This window comes from Melanostigma gelatinosum, assembly GCF_949748355.1.
Source record: "Melanostigma gelatinosum genome assembly, chromosome: 23".
NCBI classification, from domain to species: domain Eukaryota; kingdom Metazoa; phylum Chordata; class Actinopteri; order Perciformes; family Zoarcidae; genus Melanostigma; species Melanostigma gelatinosum.
This window is the reverse complement of record NC_136656.1, coordinates 4,857,063-4,880,843: the sequence shown is the minus strand read 5'-3', so window position 1 is coordinate 4,880,843 and position 23,781 is coordinate 4,857,063. Positions and strand designations below refer to the sequence as shown.

Below are 23,781 nucleotides of genomic sequence, written 5' to 3'. Positions count from 1 at the left end.
AATGATTGAAATTAAAAAGATAATCGCATTACATTAAATACCCTTAAGTAATGCAAAATGTGGTTTCATAAAGACTACATTGAGATTGAGCTATTTTGAATGCAAACCATCTGAACATTACAGCAACATGATGTTGAAATTCCACATTCAGCATTATTACTTTCTTTCAAGGCTTCATCAAACTGAAACCAGGTTTATTCTGCTTCTTCAGTCCTAGTGTTGTGAAAACACTGTGGTTGATCATATTGATTCTAAAACTGAACTGCAGCGCAGCATTGATTTTTTCTGTTTTCATCTGATCCTATAAGCTTGTGAAAGGACACAGGAGTGCACACCTGATGACCGAGGCTGAATATAAACGCGTGTTTGCTGATGTTGTGAACGATGATCAGTAATTTGGCTCTGAGCTTTTTTGTTGTTGTTACGTTTGAGTGGATTTCCAAAGCACACCTGCAATTACTGCAGCTGTGCAGTTTACTGTACAACCACCGCTGTTGATGATAGAAACACGGGATTATAAAGACTATAAAGAGTACAGGTGGACGACCAAAAACACAAAGAGAGAGAGAGAGAGAGAGAGGGAGAGAAGGGTGAGAAAGAGAGAGTGACTGTGGGTCTTTCCCAAGCCTGCAGCAGTCCAATTAAGCAGGATTTCTCCCACACCACATATGACTCACACACACACACACACACACACACACACACACACACACACACACACACACACACACACACACACACACACACACACACACACACACACACTTACAACCACAGCAGCTGTGCAGTCAGTTGGTGTTATTGAGGGAGGGGTGTAGACTTGTCAGAATGATGAAAGCAAGCCCGAGTTGTGTGTGAGAGTCTGAGCGTGCACGTTGCTCTACAGTATGTATGTACAGTATTCTCTGCAGATATGAGTGTGTGTCTGCGCTGCTCAGTGTGTGTGTGTGTGTTGCGTAAAGGGGGAGTTATGCATGCAGTGGGCATCCCGGGGCACGCAGATGTGCGAGTGTGTAGGACTAAGCCCTGGCGAAGCCCGCTGCGAGGGTTCACGACCTTTACAGAATCAGTGCATCTGCATGTCAGGACTAATGGAAGGGCCCCACCAGCTGCACAGAGAGGAGGAAGAGGAGGAGGAGGAGGAGGAAGGAGAGAGGTAGGAAAAAAGATGAAAGACTGAGGAGGGGGGGAAAAAGGGATGGATAGGAAGTTTTGGGAGTGGGAGGAGAAATGGCGAGGAAGATGAGAAGAAGAAGTCTGGAGTGGCAGGATGGAAATATTGAGGAATAAATAGTTTTAAGAAGGGAGTTTGAGGGAGAACAAATGTTAAATACTCTTATTTTTAGGAAGAGGTATGCTGGAAAAAAAAAGGAATAGAGGGGGAGAAATGGGTGTGGCCTTGGATGTTTTTCATGCCTGGTGTCATCCCGTTTCTCCCTTTTCAATTTGTACATTTTTTTTGACACATGACTGTTCTTCTTCTGCTTTAAGGACTGAGAGTGTCACTTTAATAAGAGAGGAGACTGCGTTATGCTGAGAGACATCTGGAAAGATGAGAGAGAAATGAATGTGAGAGATGTGACCGGCTTACTGTCAGCATTAAAACAAACATGTTTTAATCATATATTTGTTCTTATTCCAGCTTGCGTACGTATATATATATGTGGACAGCCCTGGTCTTCACCTTTGCCTTTTGAAACGTGTCTTTAGAAGCATATTTATAATCTCCTTACTGATTAAACTTAAAGCTTAAAGTCTCGTATGTCATTCAAATGTCTCCATTTCCAGCAAAAAATGAGGATATAAATTGGAGACCATTGTCACCTAAAACAGAAACGATGTGATTGCATGTTTAAAACCAGTATTCACGAGAAATAAGAGCGTGTTTACAGCAATCAGGTAATTGATGTCAAATGATGTTCCACACTGATAAGAACAAATTGTCTCTGACGCTTATCGAGGAGAAAATAAGCAGCAATCAAGGCGAGGTGACTGAACGTATGTGGCAGGTTGTGATTTAAGAGCGAGAGGTAATGAAATCCTTTTCTTTGTGACAAAGAAAATTATGCTGTTAATTCTCAGACAGACGGATGCCTCTATCCATCAGCTGCTGTGTATGAATGAATGCATGTATGTGTGTGTGTGTGTGTGTGTGTGTGTGTGTGTGTGTGTCCAGCTGAAGACAGTGCCACTGTGTGCCCACCATGACCAGACACCCTGCTTCCTCTCCCTTCGTGACCCGGAGACGGCGGTAGGGCCCGTCTGTGCCATGTTGTGCCGGGGTCCAGCAGACGGCTTCCCCTCTGACATCATCACAGTGAGACGGTGATGTAGCTGCCGTTACAGGAGACGCTGACAGTGTGTCTGGTATTTTGTTGGCTGTCCAGTGGCTACAGTGCCGTGTTTGTCTTCTTATAGACTTTTGGATTTTAGTTTGGCATGAGCACTGAAACATTAGTATTTTAAAAAAAACTCTCAGGTGCTTGAGAAAACAGGAAATAATAAGCACAAGTAAAAAAAAAACATTATTGTGGAAACAATGTGCCGTTTGATTATAATTAGATTTGACCTTTTTGTTGGTATTTGTTTTATTTTTGTATTCAAATCCCAAGTGAAGTGTCTCACCCTGCAGTTATAAAGATGTGGAGCTCAGCACTGAAGGATGAAGCTGTTGAAGAAACGTGGCCGAGCAACAGGTGGCAGACCACAGAGTTAGAGTGACACCTACAGAGCTCAGGGGGGAAAAACCACCAGCTGCAACTTGGTGAGTACGTTTGTTTTCCTGTTGAAGGAAATCACAGCAACTATACGGCCTTGATGAGTTTAGATTTTTCTGCAGCGATTAAGCCTTAGCTAATTTACATTGCTTGTCCCAAGTGAGGCTTTTATAAAAACACATGTACTCAACAAGACTAGATCAATACACCAAACACAGCAGAGTTGTTTATAAAGGTGACAAACAATACAAACTACAATAAGTCTGCAGGGACTTTAGAGTGATTTTTCTATTTAATGTACAGCCATCTATTTCAAACGAAATCCAAAAGGGCTGAGTGTTGGTAACATGTTCCAATGCCAGGATTGATATTATAAAAGATACTGAAACAATACTATTTTTCGATTTTCGACAATCTATCCTTTGAATAAAATAAAAAAGAAACTTCTCAAATCTGCTGTTGTTTAATTTTGTCTCAACACAAAAGCAGCTGCACGACAACATTCCCTCAATTAAATAGAGTCTAAATTATTCATGCGATTCATCTCTGACGAGGGGATTTGAGAAAAACACAATAAGCACACAAAAAAATCACACAATCATTTTATTAATTATTTATTTATTTTAAATGCAAAATGTATTTGTGGTTCAGGGATGAAAAGCAGGGGGTGGATAAATAAAAGACAACAGTATTCAACACTTGTTTGCCAGTATCAGGCGATATTTGATCTGAAACTTCTCAAAATGTATTCAGAGCAGGCTTTAGGGACTTCTATTCATACATTTTCACACATTTTGGAAAAAGGAGTTTGCAGGTTTGACTCGCCACTGTAAAACAAAGTGAGACTGATGCACAATACATTTGTTTTCATACAATACTCTGCCCTTTACAGGATAATCAGTTACAAAACATACACATTAATTATTCAATTTCAACGAGTCTGAAGCGTTTGCAGGATAATCTGTCACAACATGCCAGCAGACATTTGTGAACATTCTTCCTCAGTTCAGTGGATCAGTGTGTGAATCTGCGTGTGTAATGTGCGAGTATTGTCATTTACTCACTCTAACGGGCTCGGTCATCATCCTCTTGAGTCTAAACTAATGCAGAGACAAACTCCCTGCAGGGAATTGACTCACAGGCTGCTATTCTCAGCTGTGGACTCATTCATTGACAGCTGCAGCCTCAGATATCCACAAGTCTGCCACGTCAGCGCATAGCGACTCGTAACAACGTGAATGCACTTTAAGATGCACCTGTATTGATTCCAAGTGGGGAAATAGATGTGCAGATAAGTATAAAAAGTAACCGAAATAAACAACAGGAGGTAAACAAACTAATATAAGAATAAAATTAAAAATAGAAAGTCGATGTAAACAATGTACACCAGGTTAAAGGAGCAATACACAGGATTCAGAGCATTGACATAGCAGCAAACACAGGGACACAGAGCGACAGCGTCAACGCGGAGGCGTAGCGCCCAACCTCCGCTTCCCCTTTAGGTAAACACTTAGCTCTGTCAGCGCTGTTAGCTGTGGTTTGCACTGTTAGCGCTGTTAGCTGTGGTTTGCACTGTTAGCACTGTTAGCTGTGGTTAGCTCTGTCAGCGCTCTTAGCTGTGGTTTGCACTGTTAGCGCTGTTAGCTGTGGTTAGCTCTGTCAGCGCTCTTAGCTGTGGTTTGCACTGTTAGCGCTGTTAGCTGTGGTTTGCACTGTTAGCGCTGTTAGCTGTGGTTAGCTCTGTCAGCACTGTTAGCTGTGGTTTGCACTGTTAGCGCTGTTAGCTGTGGTTAGCTCTGTCAGTGCTGTTAGCTGTGGTTTGCACTGTTAGCACTGTTAGCGCTGTTAGCTGCGAGCCGCCGACTTAGCCGGAGCCTTGTTGAGAGCCTTTGAGAGGCAATCAAATTGCCCCATATCTTCCACCTTTAACATATGATATGATTAATTAATGGCACTACGTGTTTGTGTCTATTACTATAATATATATTATAAAATATATGGTGAGGATTTTAATCAGTCCAGCAGAGAGACATCATGAGTGTCTTGAGTGAATCAGACACTGCTGTGCCATCTGTTTGCAAGTACAAATTTAAATCTGTGACAACACGGTGACGTAATATGAAGTGTAATCGTGGCACACATATTAAATACCCCTTAAGCGCTTACAAAAACCATTGCTGGCTCCTGGCAGATGGTTAAAGGATAGTTTGGGGTCATGGAAAATGATATCCCTCTGTTTTCGAGGTTTGTTTGGACAAATCCTAATGGCTCGGACACATTTTTTTAAATGATAGAGAAGGGAGAAAAAGTGTGAGATAGAAAAAGAGTGGATGGAGCTGTGTTTTTTGTTCAGTGGAGTCACCGGGAGGCCGCCAGTGACTGCGAGGCTCTTCTGTCACAGCGCATCCCGTCTCCCTCCTCCAAACACCATCCATCCTCCCTCCCTCCTCTCTTTCCAGCATCCTCCTCTCTGGATTCAGAAACACGGATCCTGTCTGTCACCATTCTGCTAAAAAACAAATACCCCCACACCATCCTCTTTTCCCCGCCTCTCTTCTGCTGCCCCGACCAAGGCCTCGTCTTATGCAAAGGTCGAGACCTCTTGTTGACCCCAGTTTGGCCTTTGCAGGGTTGCTTCTCTGCCAGCTGCAGCTGTGGTAAAAGCCCGGATAATCCAATCACACAGTCATTAGTGCTGAGTACGCCAGAGCCGGAGCAGGTGAACGTGTGTTTGTTTGTGTGAGTGTCTGTGTGTGTCTCTCTCTCTCTCTCTCATAATCTTTTACTGGATTTTTGCTGTTGCTGCTCATTTTACACGTGCAGATTTTAGCAGATAATCACAAGCGTCAAACAACCAGATGCTGCTGTCGTGTCGTAAAACCTAAACCCGACGTTGCAGCTTCATTAAACCGCTGTTTAGTTTTGGATCCACGCGGGTATTTGTGCATGCAGATGAGGGAGGGTGGGGTTGCCAGGTTTGAGATTTTCAGTATGAAAGGCATGTGTGGATTTTGTTTGTCTGAGCCAATCACAAAGCCTCAAAAGTACTTGTAGCTAAAACGTTTAAGTAAACATGTAATTAGAGTGATATTCATGTCAGGATGGCCGAGCGGTCTAAGGCGCTGCGTTCAGGTCGCAGTCTCCCCTGGAGGCGTGGGTTCGAATCCCACTTCTGACAGAATCTTTTTGTGACGCACCTCGTTGTAAACACATAATAACGACTATCGAATAAATAAATATATTATCAGTTATGTGAGACACGCTGTTGACACTGTTGTTTGTCAGTCGAATTGTGAGTTTTTATTATCTGAGACTTTTATTTTGACGAAATACGTTTATGACTGTAACGTGATTGTTGCAGCCTAATATATATATTATAAGATATCAGATACTTTTTTAAGTCAACAGTCAGGAATAATATTCTGGTGAGAAATGCTGTATTTTTTATTTTTGTGTCCTAAACCATATGTTTACTGCTTATAAATGCTAAACAGCAGGACTTACACAATAAAGTGTTACCAGTAGTTTTAAATTATAGGGTTTGAAGTCCCAACAGGTTGCTAAAAGAATTCCGAAGCCCCAGAAAAAATACTGAGGAAATTACCTGAGTGTTGGTCTCCATATACATGTAGGCTAATTTCAGAGACATTTACATTTTATTAAAGAAAATTATAAAATACATTGAATAAAAAGCCTGTCATACTGTAAGAAAAAACAGCACCTTCTCGGGAAAATTACTACAGAAAATATTACATTTCTCAATAGGATTTTAAAAAAGCCAGTTTTAATGAGGATTTTTCAGACAATGTCGCCCGCTGCAAGAAACACCAGACAACGGCTAATCTTAAGTGACAATTTCACCTTTATTAACATGGTGAAGAATCATTAGTAAAGGTCGGGGTGACAGGCTGGAGGAGGTTTGGGTGCTCAGGTGGTGCCTGTAAAGAGAGCAACACACTGAGGGAGGAAAGACTCATTAAATTACAAGGACGTCACTGGCGTGAAACCCAGCAGTGTTTCATGCTCCAGCTTAACATGAGCATGCAGCAGGGGATTTAAAAGCAAACATCTGAATGGGGTCTTTTGATTATTTTAGATTAGACATATTTTCACCAGCAATGAATAGACAGTTATTGTCTGTTCATTGTCCCGTCTTTGTGTATTCAAATTTACATTTAGAATTTCAAAAGAGGCTGTTCAAGGTGTTTCAACACAATGTTTAACGAATATTTTATTTTATTTTATTGAGCTGACATCAAGCACCCTGTGCACATTGATGTTGATTCATGACTTGTTCCTTCACTGCAACAAGCATGCATGGCACTTTAGTCAAAACCCACATATACAGTCCTGTTGCTTTAAATACTTAGAGAGCCAAATGTGTGTTAATCCACAGCTGAAAATAGTCCCTGACAAACGCACCAATTGCTTCTTTTGGAGTTATGTTGGATAAAAAAAACGAAAGTGACCAGCTGCGTTAGAAAAAAGAGCCTGTTTTAAAAATATAAAATACATATGTGAGCTGTTTTTACAGATTTACATATTTAATAGGAACCAATGCGGGCAAGCCCTGAGTGACAGACTCTTTCCATGGGATTTGTAGACACTTAAAATAATATGGAATAACCTTATCCTTTAAGATACTGTACTCCATCTGACTTAACTTGGTTCCCATGGCAGGTCTGATTGAGAGGTCATGAACTCTTAGCACGGATGCTAATAGAGGAATAGAAGCAGCTTCTCCTTTGCTCCGGCTGCTTGAGTGACATTGATCTTGTAGTAGAGAGACAGTGTCGTCCCTTAGAGACGCATGGACAGAGGCTACATTTTCCTCTTTTCACTGCATGAAAAAGGGGGGGAAAGTTCAAACAGCTCGTATTATGAATATTTATGTAGAAATAACATATTTTTAGTCATCAAACATACATAAAAAACTGGTTTATTTGGGTATAAATCCATATTAGTAATGATTAAGATGCCTTTTGGCCAGTGTACGGAAAAAGTTCCTCTTTTTCAAATCGAGGCGGTGGGGGAGGGTTTCAGTCGTGATTCCCACTTGCTTCCTAAATAGCAAGCCGACTGCCGCTCAGACAGAAAGCAGGTTTTCGTTTGTGCTTGAATGTGAAGCTTAATTTCTTATTTTTAATACCGAGGAGCTAAAAGCTTGATAACTGTGCAGACGGCGGGATGTGGGCACAAGGTGAGGACAGAGCAGCAGGTAAGACTCGATGATGTGGATGTAAACTGGTGCTGAGGTTTTGTTCTAGTCACATGATGAGCTTTGCTGTTTCAATAAGAATTCACGGTATTAAGTCATGTTATTTATTGTGGACTCGTGGAGTAAGATTATTAAGGGGTTTTATTTCTTAAATGTACAAAAAGTTCAAAATTACCTTTCATGAACAATAAAATGCTTCCATTTTGTGCAGCTGTTCATTCAACAATTCAATAAAAGCTAGTTTTTTTTAAATGGTGGATGTTGTTTCAGTCATCTTTTTGGATTATTTCAACAGACTCTTTGATCGGTGACATTTCACAATGCTTGAATAGAATCACAGCCAAAGTTACCGTTCGAAATTTTGGGGAATAATTCATTTTCCTGACGAGAGTTAGATGAGAATATCAATACCCCTCCCCCAAGTGGAAACGTCTATCAAACGTAAAGCTACAGCAGCAGCCGGTTAGCTTAGCTTAACATAAAGACTGGTGCATATGTGCGGGACACTTTCCTGTGCAGGCGGAGTGACTTCCAAGAAGTAGTCCCACACGTAACCCCACCACAACCGCAACATGTCGTTTTCACACTTCAGTTGTAGAGCATGGTTTCATACTTCAGCAATAGTTTGACATTGACTTTCTCTCAGAGTATTGAGAGGATCAATACAGCAACATCAGCTGGGTTAGCTTAGCTTAGCACAAAGGCTGGAAACAGGGGGAAACAGCTAGCCTGGCTCTGTCCTAGCACCTCTAAAGCTCACAAATGAACACCTTTATATCTAATTAGTTTAATCCGCACGGAAACAGTGTAAACTTTTGAGTTGGGGGCCACAGAAAGTGAAACGTGTTTTTATGATCCTTCTGTGATTTCACTTCCTGTATTGCTCCTCCTCGGCCGGCCTCTGTAGTTCCTCTTGCAGACAGACAGGATGTGAGGATGTGAGGATGTGAGCCTCCCAGCTGAGCGTCTTTTCTTTCTCTGATGCCCTTTTGATAAAGATCTTCTTGTCCCCACAGAGTCTGACGGAGAGACGGGTTCATCGTCTGAAGATGAGGAAGACATTCAGGTGGTAAATGATGAGGTTAATTAAAGCTGCTGTCTAATGTGCAAAAACAAAAAGTGAATAAAATCAAACACACCAATTTGTTGTCTTCTCTTTCTCCTGGTTTGCTTGTCTGTTTGTTTGTTGACGTTTTATTGTAAGTGTGAGATCCTGGAAATTCAGAGGGATGAAGCCAACCAGAGACTGTCCGAACTAGAGGAAGGTGAGCATCATGTGTTCCTTTATTTCACCTTCTTGTCCACATTCAGCATCCTATCCCAGAACGCATCACACTCTAATTCACATCTGTAGGCAGTATGACATAAAAAAGGTGTCTGGCTGATTCTGTGCAATTTAAGTCAGACGTCTCCTTGCTCTGTAACAACTCGTCTCCTTTCATTTCTAGTCTCCAATCAGCTCTTGAAAGAGATAAATGTACTGGAGATGCAGTTCCAGATTGAGCGCTCCTGCAGGGAGAGTGCTGAGGCGCTCGCTGTCAAAGTATGTCTTTTTACTCTTGGTCCTTTTCTCTCCTATGTCCTTTCCTTTCCTGAATGTTTTCCTTTTCATTCCTTTACTTTCCTTCGCTTTTCTTTTCTACATTCCTCTCCTTTTGTTTTCTTTGGTGTAGTTTCCTTTCCTTCCCTTCTCTATGTTGCCTTTTCATTGCCTTACTTCCTTTATTTTCCTCATCACGACAACGGGAAGAGGCTGAAGTGAGAAGCACGTACTGTAAAATGATGTAATCTAACCGGAGTCATTTTCATACCTGTAGTTTAAAAATACACATAACACAAACCTCCAGACGCACCATCATCTCCTCTGTTGATAGGTGAGCAAAGAGAACAAAGTGCTGAAGAGGACGAGCCAGATGGCGATGCCGCTCATCCCCGAGCTGCCTGAAAACTCGGCTGCCGTGGCCTTTGAGCTGGAGGCGGACTCTGCGGTTGACTGTGATGAGGTAGACGACTGCGGCGAAGAGACGCTGCCGGTGGAGAATCAAGCTCTGATCGCAGGTTAGACAGAATTCAAAACGAGAAGTCAAACTGGGATAACTGGCTGATTGTTGTGTTTGCATTGCAAACCAAATAGCCAAATATTACCAATAATGAAGCAACAATAAACAAGAAGCACTTCTGTAATAAAATATGTTTTTCTTGAAGTATTTTTCGGTGTTCAAAAATAATGCATAATCAGATTAGTGTTACGGGCGAGCTGAACACAGATTAAGGATATGGATTATTTTTTGGAAGTCAGTGTTTAGTGTGTGTGTGTGTGTGTGTGTGTGTGTGTGTCAGAGCTGCAGGCGTCAGTGGACGGTCTGTTGGCTGAGAAGCTGCAGCTGGAGCAACAAGTGGAGGATCTGACCAGAGAGCAGGTCCAATTTAGAGAGCAGGTACATCAGTGTGTGTGTCTGTGTGTGTGTGTGTGTGTGTGTGTGTGTGTGTGTGTGTGTGTGTGTGTGTGTGTGTGTGTGTGTGTGTGTGTGTGTGTGTGTGTGTACGTGTGTGTGTACCTGGAGTCTTATCACAGACCTTTTCTCTCAGCTCGCTCTGGAGGTCGAGGAGAAAGAGGCCCTCCTGAGGAAAATGAGCAAACAGAACAAGTCCATGAATAAAATCAAACGCGGTGAGTCCTCATTCAATTTGGACTGCAGCTAATACATATTTTCATCATTAATCTATCAATATTATTTTTCCAAATAGCAACAAGTAAATAATTATTTATTCTAAAACGTAAATAGTGAATAATGTTCCTTTATCCCCTCTTAATGATTTGTCCCGCCTACAGTCCAAAAGGATCCTTTTAACGTTCGATGTGGTTCTATCTGCTGCAGGTTTTGAAATATCTGTGAGATTTCTGCTGCCATCCCAAAACAACGTCTGGAATGTTATTTTGTAGAAAAAAGCAGCCTCATAATTGAAAGACTTGAATGAGCAAATAAATGGCATTTTCTGCTTCATAAGTGACATAACGTGATTCATTTGGTGTCATATTTGATACATTTTTCTTCAGATTGACTCATTGATTGAGAAATTAAGCATTTCAGTCCATTTAATTTTTAATTTTTAATCAAAAACATCATGAATGCCATTGAATATACCTGTTAATTTGTGTGTGTGTGTGTGTGTGTGTGTGTGTGTGTGTGTGTGTGTGTGTGTGTGTGCATGCACAGTCTCCCAGCTTGTCACAGAGGAGTTCACAGAAATGTCTCAGAAGCTGGAGCTGGAGCAGGGCCTCCGGCAGCACGCTGAAGTCTTCGCCCACCAGGTGTGAGCGCGTGGCATTCCCGTATGTGTGTGTGTGTGTGTGTGTGTGTGTGTGTGTGTGTTTTCTGCAATGCACAAAACATTTTGTCATACATTCACACCTACAGACACTGAGGGTGACAGGTCGTGCCACAGGAAGGGAACATGAGTGTTAGAACGTTGACCTTCGGGCGGCTACGGCGAACAGACGGACATTCGGACAGGCGGGGGAGGGAGACACACACACACACACACACCTCCGCTGTCAGATGACGTGGCGGGACAGGAGAGGGGGGTCTCCATTCTCTGTTTTCACACCGATGACACTTTGGTCACATCCAGGCTCTCTGTGTGGGGCAAAGCGTTCACACACACAAGACAAAAGCGGACACACACTCGTATACGAGCTGTAAAAACACAGATTCACTTAAAAGCCAAATACCCAAACACACACACACAAACACCCCCACACACAGCACCGTGTTTTGCTGCCCCAGCTGCGCCTATAATGAAGGCCTTTTCTTTCAAAAAACCATCTCTCTGTTCCCTTCCCTTCCCATTTAGCCCCTCCCTTCCCCGTAATTAGTGGTCATCACTGCAGCTGAAGGAGAATAGTGGTCTTTAAGCACAACCTGTCTTTGCCTGACACCTTTATATTTTGCCGAGCATATAGCAATTGTCGCCTTTGTGCGCAGCGTCCTCCATTTACCGGACAGCCTCACAATGGGCCGCCTCGCAGGGGTCCTTACCTGTGAAAAGGACCCCCAACTGTTCACACAATCCCCCCCCCCCTCCCCTTTTTTTCTCAATTCATGTTAAAAGACCCCCCTGTGCTGAATGCCTCTTGTATGCACGACTATTTGTCTGTTTTCATGTGTTTTGAAAACACCAACCATTCACACCTCTCCTCTGTGATGCATGGTGGTATAATGACGCAGGGCCTCAAAACAGGAAACAATTTGGAGGGGGGGGGGGGGGGGTTGTTTTGTGTCTGCGTCTTTGTCTGTTTGTGTAGCCGTGTCTGGTTGTAGCTGTGTGTTTGTGTGTATGAAATAATTGTGCTAATTGCTGTGTGAAAATTGCTCTCTGCTGAAGGGGAGACCCGAGATTAGAGCGGGGGCCTCGTGCTGAAACAGAGCTCACTAAACCATCGCTGCTTCAGTCTGTCCTTAAAAAAACAACAACACACAAATGAAAACTGATATTTGCCCCCCCTCACACTTCCTGTTCTCTGATCCCGGACCTGCTCTCATAAAGTGTCATACATTGAGATCCTTTCCCTCCTTTTGTATTGCTTCTGCAAATGACACACACAGATTACACAGGAGAGGCTTTCAGGGCTCATTCTGATATTTCTCCCGGGAGCCAATATATTCACAATGTGCCAGTTTCTGGACACAAAATAATAATTAAAAAATGAAACCTCTTTTATTGGTCCAATTTTCATGCGCATCTCTTATTGTCGGCCTTCTATCGCTGGTATTTAACACCTGTTTACTCGGTGGCTCGACGCGCTCCTGAGCTGCTTTAATGTCCTCTTTGAATACGTTTTACATTGTGTGTTTGTGTTGCATTGTGGCAGTGTGTCTTTCACATGTGCTCTGCTGTGACTTGATGTGCATTGCCTTTGTGGATTAATAACGTCATCTAATCCAACCTAACTGATCAACATTAACAACATCACGTGAGCACATCCAGAAGAGCAAAATGTTTGTTTGCATCACTCTGGTCATTTATTACCTGTAAATGAACTATAGCTGGTGTATTTATGTGTCACACCGTACAGGAAAGAATCTGATTTCCTCAGTGAATCAAGGCAAAGCTCGACATTTTTTAGTTTTGCATTGCTTTGTTTCTATTCTTCCATGCAGCTGATGAGGAAGTCATTGCTCAGTGACACACCGGTTTGAAAACACTCTCTGCATTGTGACAGAAAATTAACAACCAGCTATTCAGATCTCACTTTGTTTTGTCTCGTCAGATGTTTGCGGCCCGCGGCGAGAGCGAAACGCTGCCGCAGAGCTCGGAGACCGGCCTGCAGCTGCAGCAGGCGCTGGAGCAGATCTCCAACATCAGCCTGGCCCTGTGTGATATACAGCGCTGCTACCAGGACCAGGTGTGTGTGTGTGGACGGTATAGATAAAAGCCAGAGCGAAAGGGTCCATTTATGTTCTTCATCATGCACCCTGTTTCTTTCATCCCATGTCTTTCAGGTAAGACGGAGTCAGAGCGCCGTGGACCAGAGCGCCGTCCTCTCTGAGCTGCAGAACCTGAGGGAACAGCTGGAGGGGAGCGTGGAGGAGAAGAAGGCCTTGGAGACGCAGCTGCGTGGAGCTAACGGCTGCGTCGTGCAGCTCCAGGAGGAAGGTAGCGAGGGGGGAGGGGGGAGGGACATTTCTTGGCAAACATGCTCAATGGTAGCTGCAGGAAAGGGTCAAAAGCAAGCTCCTAATGTTGTTGTTCAAGAGACTAAAGCTTAATTGGAGACATGATTAAGAACCCACCTCAGCTCCATCTTGCCGCACAGATGTGGATTTCCTGACTCCTATGCTTCAAAACATCCTTTCTACAAATGACGTCACAGACACTACAAGCTGTGTACTCAGATGCTTCCTAAAAAAACAAATCTCTGCCGCAATGAGCTTGGAGTCTTTCTCCTTGACTGAGCCGCTTGTTTGGGGTAAAGCGGGTCAATATCTCGGGCGAATATTAGCGAATATTAGCGGGCGAACGCTCTCTTGGCTTATGAAACTGACAATCTTCCTTTTGTAGTGAAACAGCTACAAGAAACACTGAGCAGGCCGGAAAAACCAGAGGAGGAAGCTGCTCCTGCTCCACCTCCTCCTCCTCCTCCTCTTCCTCCACCACACACTGCTGTCACCAAGTATGTTTAATTAAAGCCAGTTTAAATACTGTATCAGAGGCTTTTTACACCCTAATGACAGAGACCTTTTAATATTTATGAATTGTAAAACAACATGTCACCACGTAATGCGACCCCCACCTCTCCCTCTTTCGCTCTGTGCCAAGTTCACTTGATTTCCTGAGAATCAGGAGAAAAGAAAGCGCCACTAAAGCTGATCAAAACAGTGAGTCACTCTTCCAAAAAACATACTTTTCCCCCTGAAGACGAGATTTATCCTGAATGTTTTAATTTGACCTCGTTTCTCAAAACCCTGTACTTTACTTTTACCTCATTTGAACACAAATTAGATGCACGCACTCCATAACAATGAGCTCTCAGTCCTAAAGGCTTGAAACAGGTTTAAATATGTCTTCCATCTCTAATCTTTAAGAAGCGGCACCGTTGTTGGACATGCAGACCAAAGCGGTGGATGAAATGATGGAGAGAATAAAGAGAGGCATCGTCCTGAGGCCCATGAAGAGAACACAGGTGGACAGATTCTCAAAGACTTTGTTTACATTCCCTGTTGATTGTAAGGTGTGTTCGCATCTTTTGGGGCTTTTTAAATGAACAGAGGAACTTGTATAGGAACAAAAAAACAAAGTAATAAATGATAAACTCTGATAACTAACGACTTCTCTGCTCACAGGAGGACGACAGCTCATGGAAGGTCAGTTCTCCTCATTCACATTTGCTCCTTTTTTTTGTTTTTTTATTATATAGCAGTTCCAAATTATTCCCAAATCTTCTTGCAGGATCAGAGGAGTGAAAACAGAAAATCCGCTGTCGTGGAGTTGAAAGGAATGCTGGTAATCACCAACTGAAAGCAAAAACACCAGAGTGACAAATGGCAACTCAAGCCACTGCGTTTAAAAAAACGCATCTTTGACCTTTTCTACACACCAGGACAACATGAAACGTCAGCAGCTCCGCAGAGCGCCGTCCAGACGAGGACTTGGCCGAAATGGTGGGGAAGCGGAGCTCCTGCAGGTGCTCCAGAGGAGGAGGAGAGCGATGGGGGAGAACCAGGACCAAACACGGGGTACGCTGCCACTCCTCTACGTTCACAGTGATGGTACCGTGTGTGGCGTCTCTTTGTCCTTTATTTCTGCTAAAGGGGGTTCAGGTTGATATTGTTATAGTTTCTTGTGTGTCCATGCGAGTGGTCAAACAACAGATTGTGGTCTTTTGACAGCATATTTTGACTCTCAAAGGGCCGCATATAATGCAAAACAGACGATTTAACAGCAAGCAAGAGAATGCTCCAAAATGTTGGAGTGTTCCTTTAAGAGGTCACTAACAAGGAAAGACTGTCGCCTGTCTTTTACTTTCATTGTTTTACAATTTTTTTAATTATTTCATTCTTTATTTTTTAATTGCATTGGTATTTTCTTGCAAATACGCTGTAATGAATTTTAAAGGAAAGATAAAGAGTTAAAAGTAACCACCACATCACTTCCAGGCTCAACATTTGATCTGCACGCAAAGAGCATTTTTGTATTTGTAAGTATTTATAATCAGAACAAAGTGTCTGGATGCGAGACTAACTTCTGGTAATCTCTTGGTCAGACCCCCAGCCGGGTCCACAGTGTGTCCCAGCAGCAGGAGACGCTCCCTGGGCGGGCGAGAGCGGCAGTGCCCCTGTGCTCCGGAGGCTGAAACAGAACAGAGAGAAGAGAGACTCTCGCATCAGAGCGTCAGCGCTGATCATCAGCCAGGAAAACTGAGAGCTTTCTGAGAACTCTTTCCTTCTTTTTCTATTTGTAAGTGATTAACTGAAGGCCTTTTTTATTTTAACCTCAGAGGAACCAATTATATCCTTCCAGATGTTTTGAATTAATACATGAATGCATTGCTTTTGTTGTCATTCACAATGAAATGTCAGTTGATCTTGTCCTCTGTTGAAAAGTTCAAATAAAGCCTTGAGTTGTGAAGAAAATAATGTCAGAAATCAGTTCTTAATGCTTGTTTTATTCTCCTGGGAGTACAAGAGATGGAGGTGTACATTGCAAAGAAGACTAAAATCACACAGCAGGGTTTCAGAAAAACCATGAAAACGCCATTTAACCCAGGTCTGCTTCAGTACTTGTTGCGTGTCAAAGGGAATGAAACTCATTCAGCCATGTTTAACGTCCAACATCGTTCTTTTTGGGTGCCTGGGTTTCATCTGATCTCAGTGCATGTTACAGGATTTTTTTTTCATGCTGCAGAATATAGATGAAAAATAGCCAGAGCCATAAAAAAACACTATATTATATGAATACTCACTTCTCTCCCGAGGTGTCTGTCTCTTAGAGCTCGAGCCAGCGGAAGAATGGAGGCCGCCATTTATTTCGGCACATTAAAGCTCTCACACCCGAAACCCAGAGGTGTTGTTGAGATAAGAGCCTCAGGTGACCTGGACGCTTCCTCCAGAAAGTATCTTTAAATGCGGCAGGTCGCCTTCTGTTTTCTGACCTCTACACAGATAATGTATATATGTCAGCATGCATGAATGAATACAGACCCCACACCCTGACACCACACTATCTCCCTATCTCCCTTTGTTAAAAGCATTTGAAAAAGATGAAATTACTCTCACCTTTGACTCCGACACCATTTTAGTGTCTTCACACTGTTTCACATTATATATTTACTTTATTTAGCTCCTTTTACTTGAAGGTCCGCCTTTTCACTCTCCTGCATACATGTTTTATTGTTTTCCTCCTCGGCCTCAAAGGTGTTAGCTTTTTGGAATGCAGTAATGTATTCTGTCCCCTCAGTGTTAGTGAATCAATGCAAGCCAGTGTGTGTGTGTGTGTGTGTGTGTGTGTGTGTGTGTGTGTGTGTGTGTGTGTGTGTGTGTGTGTGTGTGAGAGAGAGAGAGAGAGAGAGAGAGACAGAAAGCAGGCGATAGAGACATACAGGTACTGAAAGCGACACAGGAGGTTCTGATACTCGATATTCAAGTATACTGAAAATAAAGGGCGTGTTAACGAGAGACAATTATGATACTGTGTGAACTTTGGCATTAACGCCCAAACTGTGCATCTTTATGTAAGTATTGCACTGTAAAGTCTTTAAAATAGTGTGTTTACAGTATGTTTCCCATATAAATGATGGTTTCATAAAGATTGGTGAATTAGAGGCAAACTGTAAATATATGCACTCACAGTTGAATAATAATAGTAAATGTAGCAATCTACAATGTATTTCTTAGGAGCCTAATATCGTAATTGTGCCGCTACTGCACTTCTCTCCTCCAACCACAGAGGGCGCTATAACCAAACCTTCCCCTCCGTGAGGGCCTTCTTCTCTCCTCTCCTCAGCCTGGACTCAAAACACCGGGGGGAGGAACTTTGAGCTCTAACGTTACATGGTGCACTAGCGCTAGTTAGCAGCCAGCTAGCTGTTTTCTGTATTATTTTTTCCCACATTTGTGTGTGTGTGTTGTTTCATATGCAGAGAGATGTGGTTTATTTATTTACTCAGCTGGCTGTCGCTAGTCATCCAGATATCCTTCGTCACTCTAGCAATAGGTAAGTGCATGCTGGGAAATCCCTGCAAGTGCTAGCTAGCTACTGATAGCTTGCTAATGCTAGCGGACCAAGTCGGCAGGTGAAGTGGCACTATGTAACGGTAGCGGGGCTCCATTTCACAAAGCAGCGAGTCTACTAGCTTTGACGAATGTGTTAATAATACAATGCAGCAGTAAGTTTGCCTCAGAAATAAGTAATAAGATTGTTAGTCCACCGAGGTGCTGATAGCATGTTTTGCTAGCTAACTATCTAGCACTGGCAGTTATGATGTGCAACGAATACAAGATGCTGTTTAGATTATTGTACTCTTTAAAGATGATAACGTTACGTATGTTCCGGCTGTATAGCATTAAGTAAAAGTACTATAAGGTATTGTGTTTAGAGTTGAGCATTTATGGATTTTAAATAGTTTTCTTGAGACACTGCTATGTTTGCTAATATTGAGCTAGCATTTAACATTCTCTCTCTCTCTCGCTCCAGTCTTCTTATCGATTCAAACTGGAGTTAATCAATCAGTTAATGCCTCAGCAAATAACTTTAGTTTAGTCACAATGTCTGTTACAAGCAGCACCAACAACATGTTGAGTTTGCTCCAAAACTTTTATTTTTTAGGAGCCACGTTGTCAGTTAGTCGCCTGGCCACGTAAACACCTGCTGCAGCTGTCAGGTGTGACTGTCGAGCTCGGTCAGTGTCGGTCACACTCATCGTGCTGGTCAGGTCTCTGTCTGCTCTCTAGAGACTGGATCAAGGAACAATCATGTCCATATTTGCTGAGCTGAATCCGCCTGCACACACAAACTACCATTAGGTGCAATGATGGTAGCACTTTCTAATAACGCAAACTGGACTTACCTGCATAAATCAAGCATTTGCCAATGCTTTATAAGTCGGTTACAGCATGACTAAAGCATTACATCAGTCCATCGCAAAGAGCAAACTTATTAACATTAATACGGCACATTTGGCTTCTCTGAAAATTAGATATTTTACAGCATTTAATCAATGGATTACCGGCTTTTATTACCAACAACTGCCTTATTTAGTAGCTTTCCACATAAGCTGCTTTTGTAGCATTGCAACAATGTGACACTGTTATCAAAACTAGGTGAAAGAGCAGGTGTGACCCGTGAGTGCCTTACTTTATACATCATGCCATATCTTTCCACCTCTTATCGATAGATATGATTAAGGTTAAAAGAAAAAGCACTTGAAACACGTTCAAAAGTCAAAAGAGCGAGGCAGTTTGCTGTCGCTCTTCTCTCTCTCTTTTGGAAAGTGTAGATTGACTTTGCGTGATGACTCTCTCAGACTCTCCCATGAGCCTCTGCTCTGGGAGCTGTCACCTGGCGTAGATGTTTTGACATGTACAGTCATTTTGGGCTGTGTTTGGCCTTGAATCTCTGGTCTTACTCACACTGTTCTTTATTTATTCTTTGATCTATACATAAAGATTGAAAGAAAGTTGTGTTAATATTCCTCAAAGTAAGCTATTTAAATGGTGTTCTGTTGGGGCCCTTTGTGGTACTAAAAGTGGTACCACTATCCTCTTAGTAATAAACATAACGATGCAATGTCCAGCATATTCTGGAATAGAAATAATCTCTACCACACTAATTGAAATGAACAAATCGCTTATTTTGACACCTAAATATTTGTTGATTTCCAGCAAAAGTGGCGGATGAAGTGTTTCTGCTATTTTTCCTGTTTGGTTAATTCATTCTAACATTGTTTTTGTCCTCGCCCAGCTGCTGGCCTGTACTACTTGGCAGAACTAATAGAAGAATACACAGTAGCCACCAGTCGAATAATAAAGTACATGATAATGGTGAGTAGACTGATTGTTTTGAAGAGCACACTGTAGTAAGATATGTATTAAACAACGCCTGTGATCTGATTCACTGTCTGTGTGAATGTGTCCAGGTCTCGACAGGTGTGCTGGCGAGTCTCTATCTCTTTGAAGGCTTCCCCGTGCTGATGGTCGGACTCGGCCTCTTCACCAACTTGGTGTACTTCGGCCTCCTGCAGACGTTCCCTTACATACTGCTGAGCTCCCCGAACTTCATCCTCTCCTGCGGTCAGTATGACGCACATATTTAATTCTTCTTCTGTTTTACCTTTTCCAACATTGTTTGTTCTTCACTCTCCAGTGTTGGTGGTGGTGAACCATTACATGGCCTTCCAGTACTTTGCACAAGAGTATTATCCATTCTCGGAGGTAATGTCATCTCAGATTTATGACGCCTTGCACTGCCCGGAAAGATTTTCTTCCATTTGAATTGCTCTGATGCTTTGTTTGGCATCAAGGTGCTGGCGTACTTCACCATCTGCCTGTGGGTGATCCCCTTCAGCTTCTTTGTGTCACTATCGGCGGGGGAAAACGTGCTCCCGTCCACCATGCAACAAGGAGGTGAGCTTTGTTTTGTATCTTCGGCTGTGTGTTGTTTTTGATCGGTAGCTTAGATCCCTTACGCTTATGATAAACATCCTCAGAAGATATTTATAAGGTTTAAAGTACACTGTAATTTGATCTTTATATTAAACACAGGTTATACATACATTTATCTTACATTAGTGCCAGTCTTGCCTTATTTTGATGCATTTCCTGCCTTCCAGGTGTCGGTAGAGAATATAAACAGTATAACGCCCGTTTTCTTTTCTTTTTAGACGATGTGGTGTCTAATTACTTCACCAAGGGCAAGAGGGGGAAGAGGTCCGGGATCCTCCTCGTGTTCTCTTTCCTCAAGGAGGCAGTGCTGCCCAGCCGACAGAAAATGTACTGAGGAGCTCGAACTCGGGGGTTGGAGGTCATGGGGAGGGAGGGGGTGTGTGTGAGTGAGTGTTGGAGATTAAGGGGGAAGCAGGAAGGACTTTTGACATGTGTTTCTGGATGGGACTAAAAACTAAACGGTGGCCAAAGAGGAAGAAGAGCAGATAAAGAAGTCGGACCAATGAACAGAGCTGAGCTCACTGCTGGACGCGGGCCACGTTCGCGTCTCTTTGTTTTTCTGTCCGTCTGTCTTTACTGCGAACATAATCTCCAAGAGACCTCTTCGTAGGGATCTTTCCTTTCGTCACGTTGAACTCTTCCTTTTTAAACTTTGGTATTTAATTTCGTACGTCTGAAGTCAACCACCATCTCCACCTGTTGGGACTTTGGCAGATACGTCATTATCATTTTTTTTCTTTTTGGGTTGTGACAGCTGCCGTCGTTTAGCCGACATACGACTAGTGAGCACTTTGATGAATACGGTTAGAGACCACAGAACTTTTAAAGATGACTTTAAATCAGAGAGTTCAGTCTGATGGTAAGTTGTAATGAATCGGCTTCAGATCGATGGAGACGTTTTAATTACAAGACGTGATGTAAATACTCTGCCCTGTCGCATCACAGCCTCGTAAAAGGGGTTAAAAAGCGCTTACTTTTATAATTGAAATGCCCTTAAATGAGCGCGATACCTCCCGGTCCGGATCACTTACACGTGTCCACACAAAACGGTCCTCTACGTTGAGACGTTTGTGTTTCATGTCTCGACAGTCATTAATCACCAGCACTGTAGTGCAACCTGGCTGGACTGGTTTAAAAAGATCAACATAAAAATCACAATCATAACAAACAGATTTTTGTACATTGATCGTTGAGTTTTAACATCAGACGACTAGAAAACACGAATGGAGATCGAACCTGTGCAATGACTCTGGTAAGCTTTCGTGTGTCGGGGACAAAAGCTGCTCAAAGTGGTTTGATGAAAGTGCTATTAAAGAGGCCGAAATTCTTTTTACCAATTACGGAGTGCAATTCTTTGTAGGCTGGTATGCACACACATGTTTAATAAAAGATTTTGTTGGAATAACTGGTTATTTTCACAGGTTGGTGTTAAAGGAAATAAATCACTTTAATTCACCCATTTAATGGTAATATTTATTTTTCAGTGCGATGGATTTTTTTTTTTTTTGTTGTCCAACCCTGAACTCCACACAGTCATGTGTGCTAGACAGCCATAGTTGGATGGCTTTATGTTATTTAAGTCCCATGTGGCTGGCTCACACCAGGTTGAGGCTGTGGTGACACTTGCTGAGGTGTGAACTAAAGGAAAAAAGACAAAACTGCGACACACACACACCTTAAGCTGACAGGCCACAGCTCGCAGTCACAACCATGCTGCTGACAAGCCCTCACCTGGATCCCGAGTCAGCTCCCTGGGGGGACCAGTGAAAGTGCAGGGATCCATCTGAGACAGGTGACCCAGTTCACTGAGGTTTTCTCACCCCTCACTCACCCCTCCGTTCATGTGGCATTTTTCATTGTCTTGGCGCAGCAGAACTTTTACTAAAGTATAATCCTTTCCTGCTCTTTCATCCTCCCACAAGGTTTGGATGCAATAAATACATGACATATTTCAACAGCAGTTTTTTAATAAATTTCTTACACACATCTACTAATTCCCGGTCTCAGAGTGCGATGATCAGTGGTGTCCGGGCTCCAGCACTTCAGACAGGTGCATGGCCACCTCTGTCCAGGGGGAGGTGCTCCGCCCCTGGGGGTGTCCTCTGTGCTGGACCTCCACAATGTCCTGATACCACAAGAAGTCTCGACAATTGTAACCGAAACAGCTTCACGGAACCTTCATTTCTGTGTGAACTGTTCTTTTATAGCGCGTTACCTTGCCACCTTCTTGCGGCACCAGATGCGGGCCACGTCCAGAGGAGTGTGTCCCATGCTGTCCTGGGCCAACACATCTGCTCCGGCCCGCATGAGGGTCTCCGTGCAGTCCAGGAGGCCTTCGGAGGCGGCCAGGTGCAGCGGGGTTGTCCCTGAATCTGTGGTGCTGGTAATAACAGAAATGAAGATGAAAAACACTCTCAGCTTGTTGCTGTATCATCATCAGCACCATTTCTTTTGTCATAATTATCATCATTACCATCATTATCCCTTCCAACAGCAGCTATAAACGTTCACCATCATCTCACTCATCATAGTTTCACTGTTGCTCGCTGCAGTTTTTATTCTAAGCTTCTCTTTTTATATCGTTTTACTTTGGTGACCCTGCAGATCGCTGCTGTTCACCCACTCCTGCCTGGACTCCAGCAGGAGCTGCACCGTAGCCAGCTGGCCATAAAGGCAGGCCTCGTGGAGCTCGGACAGACCCTGGAGGACGAAACACAAGTTATGCGCAAAGTTATGCGCTTTCCCACCGGCACGGCTTGATAACTACATGTAGTGGGGCCATCACACCTGTGTGTGCTTCATAATAACCTCAACAATGTGGAAATTAAATACATTTTCTGATGTGCTGTTCAAGTTCATTTTTAAGGACTGGTAATTAAATTTGTTTTCATTTCATTGTGTGCTTTTATTGAGAAACATTTTTGAGGAAAGTATTTACAGCCCAACCATTTATTTGTAGCTCTACAGATTAAGATGTGCCCTTGTTCATTTAATTGCATTTTTATTTTTTTATTTGCGTAAGTCCTGCAAAATGAAACCATAGAGACGTGCACGGCTGTAAATGCTGCTCAAAGCAGTTCACGGTATACAGCTTGACTGGTGTATCAAAGTTCAGCTCTATAGGCTGTAGCCAAAGACAAAAACATAAACCTTTTATTTACCAATTGTTACATCTTCCACTAGCCCGTACATAACTTGGCCTAATCCTTTTTTTTGGTATTGTTTTATGTCTCAATAAAAAGCCCGGAGGCGACGCTAGCGCCCCCTACTGGCATCAGGACAAAAAAAGTGTGGTTTTCGTGGTGCTGAGTCATTTATAAATTAATATAATTATGGATTAATGCACAACTTTTAGGCGGGGGCTAAGTGCCCAGTGTGGGAGAGCAACAACACGCATGCGCAGAGCTGATTGCTTGTTGTCACGCTGCACTCTGATTGGCTGTTTGCCTGGTCCGATGACGTCATGGCTAACAGTTAAGTTTGTCAGAGGTGACGCTTTTGTTTTTGCCTCCCCCACGTGTGTTATTCGGAGGAGACGCTACCGGGTCAACAACGAGCTTCTTTCTTTCCACCTGTTGACAGCGCATACTGACCGGAGAGTAGAGGAGAACAGGTGATGTGTGAAGTTGAATTGTCACCTGTGTTAATCTTTGCATTGTGAAATTGCGCATTTTGTAAAATAATG

At 42.9% G+C, this 23,781-nt stretch overlaps 3 protein-coding genes across 3 annotated transcripts; 2 read left to right on the top strand and 1 right to left on the bottom strand.

Moving 5' to 3' along the window:
• Positions 1 to 7,797: 7,797 nt before the first annotated feature.
• On the top strand, positions 7,798 to 15,951 carry shtn2 (shootin 2). The gene is made up of 17 exons (XM_079296041.1): positions 7,798 to 7,935; positions 8,952 to 9,001; positions 9,140 to 9,200; positions 9,384 to 9,478; positions 9,810 to 9,993; positions 10,276 to 10,373; positions 10,525 to 10,606; positions 11,154 to 11,248; positions 13,208 to 13,342; positions 13,440 to 13,593; positions 13,999 to 14,110; positions 14,257 to 14,315; positions 14,523 to 14,620; positions 14,781 to 14,801; positions 14,887 to 14,940; positions 15,038 to 15,173; positions 15,701 to 15,951. Exons 1-17 carry the CDS (start codon positions 7,905 to 7,907, stop codon positions 15,856 to 15,858), a joined length of 1,623 nt encoding a protein of 540 aa, XP_079152167.1. The 5' UTR covers positions 7,798 to 7,904; the 3' UTR covers positions 15,859 to 15,951.
• Positions 15,952 to 17,469: 1,518 nt separating this feature from the next.
• On the top strand, positions 17,470 to 21,555 carry tex261 (testis expressed 261). Its single transcript, XM_079295725.1, has 6 exons — positions 17,470 to 17,649; positions 19,396 to 19,475; positions 19,571 to 19,724; positions 19,798 to 19,865; positions 19,955 to 20,057; positions 20,315 to 21,555. Exons 1-6 carry the CDS (start codon positions 17,580 to 17,582, stop codon positions 20,428 to 20,430), a joined length of 591 nt encoding a protein of 196 aa, XP_079151851.1. The 5' UTR covers positions 17,470 to 17,579; the 3' UTR covers positions 20,431 to 21,555.
• A 752-nt stretch (positions 21,556 to 22,307) lies between these two features.
• On the bottom strand, positions 22,308 to 23,561 carry ankrd53 (ankyrin repeat domain 53; the record flags this gene model as incomplete). Its single annotated transcript, XM_079295865.1, has 4 exons — positions 22,308 to 22,476; positions 22,523 to 22,544; positions 22,685 to 22,796; positions 23,544 to 23,561. 4 exons carry the CDS (start codon positions 23,559 to 23,561, stop codon positions 22,308 to 22,310), a joined length of 321 nt encoding a protein of 106 aa, XP_079151991.1.
• Between the last annotated feature and the right edge of the window lie 220 nt (positions 23,562 to 23,781).

Bases quoted from the DNA above. Each gene is read 5' to 3' on its own strand.
- shtn2 (XM_079296041.1), top strand. From the start codon at position 7,905: ATGTGGGCACAAGGTGAGGACAGAGCAGCAG. The intron at 10,607-11,153 runs GTGAGTCCTCAT...GTGCATGCACAG, and splicing joins CATGAATAAAATCAAACGCG to TCTCCCAGCTTGTCACAGAG. The intron at 14,111-14,256 runs GTATGTTTAATT...CTCTGTGCCAAG, and splicing joins CCACACACTGCTGTCACCAA to TTCACTTGATTTCCTGAGAA.
- tex261 (XM_079295725.1), top strand. From the start codon at position 17,580: ATGTGGTTTATTTATTTACTCAGCTGGCTGTCGCTAGTCATCCAGATA. The intron at 19,866-19,954 runs GTAATGTCATCT...TTTGGCATCAAG, and splicing joins AGTATTATCCATTCTCGGAG to GTGCTGGCGTACTTCACCAT. The intron at 20,058-20,314 runs GTGAGCTTTGTT...TTTTCTTTTTAG, and splicing joins GTCCACCATGCAACAAGGAG to ACGATGTGGTGTCTAATTAC.